The 12,090-nt window shown below is 37.7% G+C and overlaps 1 protein-coding gene across 1 annotated transcript; it reads right to left on the reverse strand.

Moving 5' to 3' along the window:
* Positions 1-8,911: 8,911 nt before the first annotated feature.
* On the reverse strand, positions 8,912-11,561 carry en1a (engrailed homeobox 1a). The gene is made up of 2 exons (XM_079463531.1): positions 10,874-11,561; positions 8,912-9,496 (listed from the first exon to the last, which is right to left on the reverse strand). The coding sequence occupies exons 1-2, from the start codon at positions 11,241-11,243 to the stop codon at positions 9,174-9,176; spliced, it is 693 nt and encodes a 230-aa protein (XP_079319657.1). The 5' UTR covers positions 11,244-11,561; the 3' UTR covers positions 8,912-9,173.
* Positions 11,562-12,090: the final 529 nt, after the last annotated feature.

Raw genomic sequence — 12,090 nt, forward strand, 5'->3', positions numbered from 1 at the left:
TCTTACATAGAAAACCATTTTAACTCTTAACTCTAATCTTTGTAACTTTGTAAAGTCTGAGAAAAACGAAACACATGAAGAAAATTCCTTCTTTCTTTTCTCCCGCTGATGATGCAGGACAACAGCAGATTAGAAATGTTGTGAATAAATGATGTGTGACATTATTAATAACACTGAGTGTGAATCTATTCGTTTTTACCCGTTTGTATTATTAAACAATTGTCTGTATTTTTGAACAGAATGACATTTGAAAAGATTTTCACTACATTTCAGGATTGTTTTAATACGTTTATAGTGCTCGACTGATTCTGATGTGCTGGGGCCTTTTTTAAATAAAATGTTGCATAGAAACTGTCTTTAATTTGATTTAATGATCCCAAAGTGAGTGCGTATGTGTGATTCATAGAACAAACATATGCACAGAAAATGTCTTTCAGATGTGAAATCTTTGTGCGCAGCTGAACAGTTTCAGGTCTCTGCCTTGTAATCGATGTCTACTTAATTTCATTGATAAATAAAAGAGCACATTTTAACATCCAAATCCTTTACGAGCGCCAAGAACGACTTATATTTAAAAAACCTGTAGCACTCGGACAAGCAAAAGTGCATGCGTCTGCTCAGACCCTGACGTGGCGCCAAGTGTTTTTTCACGTCAAAGACCGCTTTTATAAATATGCCATTCTCATGGATTTTTGATCTCTTTGATCAAATCTGTGCGCACGCATGCTTCATAAATGAGGCCCCTGGTGTCTGTTGGGTGTAAGGTCAAATAACTGCTTTTAAACTGCACTGGAGCCACCTGTCCTAAGGTCAAAGGTCAGGGGGAGTCGGGCCACCAGTCAGAACTGATCATACAGAGAATGTGAGAAACACAAGCGACACAGAACCTAAATACAGTCCCACACTGCCGCAAGAATCAACTTTAACTGTGTTTGTTATTTACGTAATGAATATATTCAGTTTCAAATGTGATCTGTGTGTGTTAAATCATTTGTCTTTTGGGTGTTCCTTCACATAAGAAATGGGTAGGCCTGTAGGCGAATTCAAAATCTGCTTTGTAGTCATTATATCATTTCATAATATAATGAATTCTGCTCTTTGAATGGGCCTGTGGTTTTGTTACACACCTGATTTCTACAGGTTTAACATCACATTTTCATGAAGCACATCAAACATGGTTCACATTTGAACGATACATTTCTGAATTCAGCTCAATTCCAAAGTCAGTACATCTGGACTTTTCTTTCTATCTTTAGTCATCCTGCACATATGAGAAATGCGCGCGCACACACACACACACGTGTTCATACAGGAGGTGTGTTCATGTGCTGAGAGCAAATACCTGACTGAACGTGAGTAATGAACACTGTGGCTGTGTGTCGCCTGCAGGTCTGGGATCAGTGCTGGAGGATGATCATTACAATAAGGCCTGTAAAGCTCAGCATTTACTTAAAAATATTTTATATAATTACAATTTAAAGATATCATATTTTCAGGCAGAGCCATAGACATAAAGACGCCAGTAAATATCAGTTCAATGGTCAACACCCTTATGAAAATGAACTCTGGTTTGATTTTAGTCAAAGTGTGGGGACCATGTTTTTTAGGCAAATCAATTGGCATGACCACAGGTTTGATACAGACTGCATCATTAAGCTACAGGAAGCAAGTATTGTTTTGTTTTATTTGTCGTTTATGGTTAATATTCAAAGAAAACAAATGTCATACGTCCGTGATTTCATTTCATAAGAGCAAAAAAAGAAACTGAAATTATCTGATTGAGAAAGTGTTTGCTTACAGACTTTGGCCGGCTGTGTGATTTAAGCCAAATGATTCCTTTAGAGTCTCAGAAGAATGATAAAAAATCTGCACTAGGGCAGTTCTCCTTCAAAAAGTACACGGTTGCACCTAAGGGAGAATAGAATAGCTATTGGTGTCCTAGACAGAGTCATCTGGGCTGTGTTTCCCTAAACTATGACATAACTTTTTAACCACTATGGGAATGTAACAATATCATTGATATCGTGTTATCGCAATTGCAAAATTGTCTCAATATTATGGTGGTCACATGACTGCATGAAACGATCGGTCTTCCGTACCTAAAATAGAGAACATTATAAAATATAATAGATGTTACCTTTGGCAAAGTCCGTCTGGAGCAATGATTTAATTTTATAAAAGGGATTTTTAGGTCATGTGACCCATCTCATACTTTACCTCATATTTCTAAGCAAATGTTCTGATTAGAAGATGAAGAAAAGGGAATACTAATTGCAATTTGTCCTTTTAAACATTGCAATAAATACTGCACCGTGTGTGTTATACCTAGGTATTTTCAAACAGTAAGAATTCTATATTGTTGCATCCCTAGTAACCACCACTGCATCACTGGAAACAACGCACTGCTCACGACTGCTTTCTGAACTGAGAGAAGCCACAGTTTTCATGGAAGACAGAAACTACAAGCAAATCAGCTCACGCTCATGCTGCATTTTCCATGTTTTCATTAAAATAATTTGTAGAAAACTAAATAATAATGGCCCCGATGCAGATCCTTGGGGGACTCCCTTAAAGCAATACTGTAGAACCTTTGTTCACGGCTCCCCTAGGTGGTTGATAAGCGCAATTGTCTGTTACCAGTGTTGTAAATAGTGTCGTTGTGCAAGCTTACCCGTAGGTAGTGCAATAAACGTGAATTTATTCACAAAGCCGATGGAACCGGCGAATGCAGAAACGTTGTTTGGAAACCATGTGTCACTCTTCCGCAGGCCGGGGAGGAGCAGGGCTGTGTGTAGCGACCTCAACACAGAACTTACTGAGTGTGGTTGTAGCCGCTAATAAGGCTGCGCAGGTAGCAGCGGCAGTATAATTCATCCATCTAAGAGTTGTTCTATGACGGAAATAATTTAAGAGACATTATTTTAAGGTCGAAGTGTTGCTTTAACCACATCCAATGAGTCCGATTGTCTCATGTTCATGTGTAAGCTGTGTATTAATAATGATAATATAATTTCAAATGAGTAACAACTCCTCATAATTTATTTTTAAAGATTGTTGGAAAATGTGTTTAACATTTCAGATTCACGTTTGAATTGATTTAAAACAAGAAAAACCAATGCAACTAAACAATACACAGATGATACATCCCTGTGTGTGTGCTGTTGTAAGTTAAGCATGAGTGATCAGAGTTCACAGTGTATGTGACACATAGCAAGACCTCTGCATGTTTAGGAAGTGAAGAACCTTCTTCTTTTCTTTACGCTCTGCGGGAGGCAGACATAAAGAGAGAGAGAGGGATACGGAGCGAAACGTCTAGACTAACAATCTGAACACTGGGCCTCCTTCATTCAGCCCCTGACAATCTATCTGTTTTGAACCTCTATTTCTGCACATGTGTGTGTGTTAAGTGACAAAAACGACTGATAAGAAAATCTGAAAACCTAATGTTTTACCCTAAAAATCTATATTTCTATCTGTGTGTGGGGGTCAGGTGTTCTCAGGAGCAGGTGGGGGGTGGGGAAGACTTATGAAGTCTATTTAAAACACTTACTAACCTCATTCCTGATAAATCATTCACCTTTGACCCTGGATAGGTCATAGAGCTCATAGCAACTGTGCCGTCTTTGCCACCCACAGTCACTTGTGCTAACACACTGCATGTGCCCATCTTTCCATTAAACTTGAAAACTAGACACCGTGCCTGATTTCAATTTTGTTCCAGATAGAAATTCACGGAACACCTGCATTCATTGAACTAAATGATTTAATGCAATGACAGATTTTACACACTTGAATAAAGATCATTTATTCGCACAAGGGTTTAGTGTTGTGTATTGTTTCTGTGATGAAGTGTTTTGATTGTTATTCAGTTATTGTCTGCTGTTAGTGTCAATGTTTTTAGCTTTAGGACACAGAAAGAAGATGGTCAGATGTGAAGTGACTGTGATGTATTGATATCATTTCATTAGAGAAAGGTGTCGTCTGGATCGATTCAGCTGCTGCAGGTGGATCAGTGATTCAGCACAAGGAGAGCTGCGTATCTATCTGTCATTTTGAGCAAAGATGTCATTGGTTTTATAACAGTTTCAGAGAAGTTGTGGGGGAATTTTCTGAGTATTTAATCCTAGGTCAGATGTTTGTTTGAACGAGGTTATGGCCGGCTCATAATCATATAAAAGCAGACAGACGTTGTGTGTGTGTGTAGCAGATGGACTCATGTCACATTGACCTTTGACCCTGTGGTTGTAATGAGGGTTAAGAGTCTGGTGATTTGATGTAGAGGTTAATGAATTTTTCACCTCATTATGATTAGGTCATTAACCTCTCAAACAGCACACTGAATCAAATTCCCATTACATGAATCAATTACCCAATGAATCATGACACTAATGTGAACATGACTGATTCAATACTCCAAAACCTCTAAGATAATAAACTAAACAATAATACCATATGTACATTCACAGATACACAGCTTTGTTTAAAGGTGAAATCCAACTTTGCACAATTGATGTCTTTCATTTGAACATTTTAAGTCTATTATATTTAAGATGTGCCATGTGTGTTGTGTTGTTGTGTTTGGAGTGTACACAGACACATAAGTATAGCTTACTGAGTTCAGGTCAAGGAGAATTGTTTGTAAAAATAGTTTTTGTTGTATATCTTGAAGCATATACACTCATATTTTGATGATCTAGGGAGCATTGAAAGCAAACATACATGCCCGGACATCACTTGTGACCATTAGCACCAAAACATAGAGTTTTCAAGAGTGTAAACAAAAATGTATTTCTTCTAATATGTTATAATAGAAAAGCAGTTTAGTTAAAACATGTGCATGATATATAATCTTATCTAGTTGATTTGATTAAGTTGTAACATCTTAAAAAATTACACAAGATTTTAAAAACTCAAAATTAACATGTTTATCACAGTCTCCATTAAAAAGTGTGTGTGTGTGTGTGTGTGTGTGTGTGTGTGTGTGTGATGGCCTGAGGCTGGACTCTGTTCAGTATCACTCTTATCTGATTGAATCTCGTTCTCTGTTCCCTACATCTTAACAGAAATAATCCATCTCATACTGTGTGTCAGTGAATGTTATAATGTGTGTGTGTGTATTATGGATGACACAGGTTGACCACGGTTGGGCTGATAGCATCTGAACCGACACCGCTGAGATTTATTACTGAGGAGGATCTTGTCTCCACTCGGCCGTCTCATCCCTGTCTCTCTCACTGGGTGTGTGTGATTGGAGGCTGTGCTGTATGTCCGCTCTTTCTCTCTCACTGTCTGGACGGAGAACCCGTAATAACAGGTAGACTACCTGCTGACAACATCAGGACATCCTGCAGACGAGCGCACGCTGCAATTTAAAGGCCGTCTGCTCTGCATCAACTCTGGAAGTCAAAGAAAGAATCTGTGGTGTCATCATGTGTGCAGATGTGATGTGTGGAAGAAAGGGGTGGAGATCAGTGATTGGCACATGATAAAAATTGCAATTATCTGTTTTCCTGTGCCGTGACAAGATATGAGGCCGTTTCTCACGCGGCAGGATGCTTGTGCCAAAACTGCTTCCTTTTTACAAGACTATTCAAATACCGTGAATTTCATGTGCACCGTACATTGTGTGTTTGTTGAAAGCCTTGAACATATAGTGCCGTTAGCACAAAGATGCCGAAAGCATTTACACACATGACTAATACAACCCTTAAAATACTGCTGCTTCAGATGAATATGATGTAAAATACCGTGTCACGCAGGATCTTTATTGAGATGAAGTCACTCTCAAGCATCTTTTGATCAGGCTATAGGAATTAATTGGACTGTATATCTGACATGTCCTCGCCTGTTAACAACTCTAGGCTATGTCACATCTTCGTACTATTTTAAACTTCCCATGCATTCATTTGGATTTTCTCTCTGCGTGTATTATCAAATATAGTTTTCAAGCGCTAGTTTGAAGATCAGTCGACAGCTCTCACCACTGTTTCTTGTTACTAACTTTCTTATCTCTTGTTATTGTGTCATTATCACAACAAGAGCTATTCAAGGTTTTGATACAAATATTAAACCGATCCCCTGAGGCACAGACTGTGACAGAACTGACTAAAGTTTACAAAAATGCTAGAACTTCTAAAATGTGTTTATCTTGCGTTTTTTTCACGTCTGGCTGTGACAGACAATGATTCATTTTTTATCTAAATTTCTGTTGATATTATATCTGTGTAGTTCAAAACCAAATGTTGTTAGACTTTGACAAAATCAGCTTTATTCTGTGTTTAAGGTATGTTAAATTAGCATTATGGGTCAATTGAATTTACGGGTTATATTGAATTGATTTAAAAAACGAGTTGGGACCTACAACAATTTTTTTTAATCAGTTGAATATCATCAAGTTTTGAAGTTGTTTTTTACAGTGTATGTATGAAGATGGAAGAAATGAATAATAAATTAATTATAATCTGCATGGATGGCAAAATAAGATGCGTTGTATTTAGCAGGAGTTCTAGAGTTAATGTAGATTAGCAGGATATTAGCAATTGCAGCCTAATCTTTGTTTAATTGCAAATTTACAAAAACAGATTGAGGTAAATCAGGAAAAATAGAAAAGTAGGCTATAATCACCTAAAAGACTAAAAACTATTTTAAAACATGTTTTTCAATATTTCAAATATTTTTATTTAGCCAACAAACCAAATGTAAATACATTTCAATAACTCAAGAATAAATGTGTAATTGATCCTTAATATTCAGCTAGTTGTTGATTTATCAGCTTTGCTAAATAATCTGCTCAAACTAAATAAATCGTTTATGGTTAAAAACACATCTATAAGTTTTATCCTTATGCGTTTTATTCACATCATGAAAATTGTGCTGGTGGACAGATGCTCGGCGGACCACACAGAAGGTTGTGACGGGGTTTTAAACATGTTATCCCCGCTCCGGGAGAAACTCCATTCCCAAAATACTGCCCGTGGAAACCCAAGACCCCGCAGACACACATGACATGAACGCGTTCACTTCTCATCAGCGCTGTCCACGGGAATGCCGAAATAATGCGCGTAACCGTGAATGCAGTGTTTACTGTTCAGTGATACTTCTTAAAAAAGCCATTTTCAACAACGAATAAAACTCATGGAAATGGCACTGTGAACACTCAAACAACGCTCAGCTGTTGAGTAAAAGCGTATTAAATCCATAATTTTAATATGATTCATAAAGACTCGGCTATTGCATTATTTGCTAGAAATAACAATCTCGGGCGTCACGAAGTTAATTTACCATTATGAACAGTTTAGCCATTACCAATTGTAAAAGTTTTACACGTTATGGATTTAGGTGAAAAGGCATATTTACACATGTCTTGGGTATTTATTTGAAGATTGTCCACATGGGTTAGATGTGATGTGTGTGTGTGTGTGTGTGTGTGTGTGTTTGTTTGTTCAAGGATCTCTTCAAGTTCAACTGCATTTATTCAAAGGGTTTAATCCTCCAGCTCAAAGATCAATTTATATGTTATATACACAGTCTATACATATACACACACACACACACACACACACACACACACACACACACATACACACACACACACATCTATAGGTTCGTTATTATAAAAAATGTATGGCAATTAAAAAAGGCACATTTTGTTATTTCATATATTTCCATTGTTTCTATATGTTTTTGACGTAACTTCTCATGGCGGGATGTTTTATCTAGAGAAAAAACATAGTGTTTCTCACCTTCAGGCTTTTAATCTACTTGAAATGTTTCTACATGAAAATATAGATGTGTAATTTAAAAAGAGGGGGCTCGCAAAGATTCATATTATAGAGGTCACTTCTAAAGGTCATTGTGAAGTTGAAAAAACGATGCTACTAGTTTCTTAAATATAACGTTTCGGTCTTCTAAAAGCGAAGTCAAATTCCTGTCACGAATCATGCAAAGTCACAATTTCAAGGCTGTTTCTTTCGTGGTTTTCAGATGTTATAGCAAAAGATCGATATCTTAATCAGGTGTAGCTGGCTTTTGATGTTGACAGTTGGTAATTCCTGCAGTCGGTCGAGCCTGCCCGGGCGCGCCATGCGCATACGAGACCATCGACAACGAATTCAACAACAGACATGTTGCATGACATGCAAACGGCATATGACGCGATGAAATGTTGCCGCGGGCTGAGAGCTTCTTAAACACAACAAACAGTGTTTGCCATCTGGATGAAGTGTTCAAGATTCTCTGTCATCTTTGCTTTGATTAATCGGTTTTAAGAGCCAAGGGCATGCCCACCACACACACACACAAACACACACACACACACACACCACAGAAGCCCGCTACTGCTCCCACAGCAATGCGCGTGCACACACCTTAGTGTTCCTTCAACGCAATCGCATTTGTTTGGTTCCCGCAGAACGTTTGTGTGTTTATGGCTATACATTAGTTTTATTTCAATACACAAAGACCTTTCGCTGAACAGAGAGGTTCTGTGGACCTTTCAGAAGCCTCCTACAAGTATTATACAGTAGCTAATAAAAGTGCTTTGATAAAAGCTTTCACTTTCATTTAAAGACAATTTATTGAACAAACAATTAAATTTAAAATGACAACAGCTATTATTATTATTATTACTATATTTGGTACTATTATAATGATTGTTTTCATTTTAATAAGGCCTATTATTATTTAAAAAAATATATAATTTTCTGTTGACCAGACACATTTGTGCTTATACGTTTGCCTGTTTAAACACAGTCTGTAAAGATTTTGTACAATTCAGTCTTGTTCAACTGGGCATTAAATAAATGATATATTAGTGTTTCTGCATAATTGTTTTAATAGTTTGCTAAGTATGTGTTTTATTTGTATATATACGGAAAATGTGGGAAACGTGAGAAAATACATGGCAGTTTTTCAGGTATAAAAGTTTATTTGGATACAACATTAAATATAGTAAAGAATAAAAATGTACATTTGAACGTTTCCCCTTCTCCCACATCGAAAAAAACAAACGAGATTATAAAAATGTAACTGTACACATTGATCGAAAATCTTTGGCACGAAGAAGCTGTTTTATCGGCAAACTAGAATCCAGGCAAATACAAATTTGTAATTACAAATTATAATCCGAATCGAATTCCAGTTTTGTTTTCATGTGTCTCTGTCTTGTCTGGTGTCTAGTGTTCATCCTCGTTCTCGTGCAGGGTTCTCGTGCTGGTGGAATGGTTATACAGACCCTGTGCCATCAGCTGGAGCGCGAGGCCGTTCTTATATCCGCTGGATTTCTTGATTTTTGCGCGTTTATTCTGGAACCAGATTTTAATTTGTGACTCGTTGAGTTTGAGGTCGTGCGCGAGGACCTGTCGCCGTTGCTCGGTGATGTAGCGGCTCGTCTGAAACTCGGTCTTCAGTCTCTGAAGCTGCTCGGCTGTGAACGCCGTTCTGGGTCGCTTGTCCTCGCTCGGGTTGTTCTTCTTATTCAATTTCCGGGTCCTCGGGCCTTGTGTGAAGACAACAATGAAACGAATACTATGAATAACATCTCATTAAAAGATCACTGGACCGTCCAGTGGATTTCGATCATACGAATAAACATTGAAGATTATTTGCTTTTGAATTAACAATGTAAACATTTCTGTCAAATCATAAAAACATTTCTGCGTCTACAATGAGCATATAATGGCATTATTTTTGGTTTTGTCGTTCTTTTCATGAGACAGCTGCGCATCCTAAAAACGACATGGCTACTGACTTTGCATATATCAGGGTATAGTATATATTATATTATATTTTGTTTACTGGCTTTGATGGCCAGTGCTTGTGCAGTTTTGTTTATTCAAACAAGCCACAAAAGACAAAGACTCTGAAATGATAAATCCTGTTAGTAAAGGTTCAAAAACAATGACACCACATGTGTGGTTTCTTAACCGTTATTATTTACTCATATAGCACATATAGTTAAACAAGAACTGTATGTACTTGAAGTATAACCGTGTCATTTCTTCCTTGCAAGGTTTAAAATGGCTATGCCTAGAAGAAGTAGCCTCAGTAATCGAAGATTTTTTTAAAGGCTAAGCGTTTATTTTTTATAATCTAAAGAACCCGTTTCTGTTAAGAAATCTTTGTGTAACAAAAGGTTCTTCGGATGGTTAAGGTTCTCCATGGAACCATTTAGACAAAAATGCTTTTTAACGGCATCGTGAAGCACATGTTTAAGATTGTAGATATGTAATGTTTCTCACAATCTACATATTTTCTTGTCAGAACCCAAAAGTTTTAGGAAATATATATGCTTTAACATAAACGACAAATTAAAATTAACCTGTTGAAATGAATGAACGGCGATAAATCGATAAAAAAGACGAAACATTTTATTATACTTTTTAATATTTAGATTGAGTATATATTTATTTTTCGTTCAGTTAAATTGAATGCATTCCCTCGACTATCTGTGCGCTTCAGTTAGCCTGTATAAAATACATTTTATTTTCTTTAAAAAAGTGTGGCAAAGGATTCAAAGTAGACATTAGCAACGATTAATACAAACAATTGAAAAGATTTTAACGAGTTTTTCGATATCTAATATATCAAAATATTATATTATTCAGGCATTCTTGTTATTACTCGTATATTATTGCTATATACTGCACAAAATTTAAATATTAAAAAGACTGAATTCTTATGCAACCTTGTGAAATATAAAAAATGATATAGAGAATTATTTTTGTCTTACAAAAGTCGTTTTACACGCAGGCCTACAATCGGGTTCATACACTCATAGTTTTGCTTTTGAAATAAAAAGAAAAGTAATGTCAATCACAGATACAAAAGCTGTGTTCCTTCAACACAATGTTCTTTCCCGCAGTTACAGTCTTACCAGAAGACGGCCGGTCAGAGTATCTCGTGCAATAAACCCAAGCGGGCCACAGAACCTGCCGGGCGGAGGTTTCGCCACTATCCGAAGCAACGGATGATTTGGGCGGCTGAACTCCATTGGCATCGTCTGCTTCAGAATGTCTCTTTCTGGACGGGCACGAAACGGCGGAGGAGGCTGAAGATGAAACGCGGTCAGTACTGCGCGCGCCCGGACCCTGCGCCCTTCTGCAGCCGAAATCTGCTCTCAGGATGTCTTCGATGAAGAAGTTAGTGGTCCTGTGCGCGTGGCCTCCTGCCTGTAACGGGTGAAGAGCCGGTGAACGAAGGTTCGATCCGCTCTCGTCTTCACTCTGATCTCGCTGTTCATCCATTATACAAAATGCGCTTTGATATTATATTCGCCCCACTGCTTTGATTCTATCCGATTCGCCTCCAAATGTATCCACAAACAAACGTTATCTATGTATCCATGACAGCGCGCAAATGACCTGCGAAACTGAGCACATTTTAGAAGTCAACTTGTTGCCATGTAGAGAGAGAGAGCGAGAGAGAGAGAGAGAGAGAGAGAGAGAGAGAGAGAGAGAGAGAGAGAGAGCGCTTCACTGAGTTTCAGCGGGTTGACAGCAAGCTGGCCCGTTACCCGTCCACAGTTTTGACACTCTTTCGAGAACTACAACCACTCACAGTCAACCACTCTAACCGGAAACACATCACATCAGATGTGCGAGGAGCCAATCCACGAGAGAAGATCTCAATGCCACGTGCGTGAGCGTCCAATAGGCCTACCTTTCCATTCCACTGACCACTGCCCAGAGATTCACTCAAACAATAAAGTCACTTATCTCCATTAGAATTAAACGAAACATATTTCTAACAAAGATAAAAGCGTATACAGTTCAGCAATTCTAAGAGTTTGAAAGGGAAAAGCCTAATTCTTAATATGCTTTTAATTGCAATACGTTAAATGACAATAAGACAACCTAATACTTGTGTACGATGTGATCAAATAACAACTAGAATACACGTCACGTGTTAAAATATTTTTCATATCTTAACATAATGTAATGTTTTCATGTCAAATGTTGAATGTGTAATGTGGACTGTATTGTTGGCTTATAAATACAGGCGCTGATGATGATAATACAGGTTCCGTTCCGCTACACCAAACGCTTTGTCTGCACAAATAACTGCATTCACAGCTAAATGTCCCATTCTTAA

Source organism: Barbatula barbatula (assembly GCF_947034865.1).
Source record: "Barbatula barbatula genome assembly, chromosome: 9".
NCBI classification, from domain to species: Eukaryota; Metazoa; Chordata; class Actinopteri; order Cypriniformes; family Nemacheilidae; genus Barbatula; species Barbatula barbatula.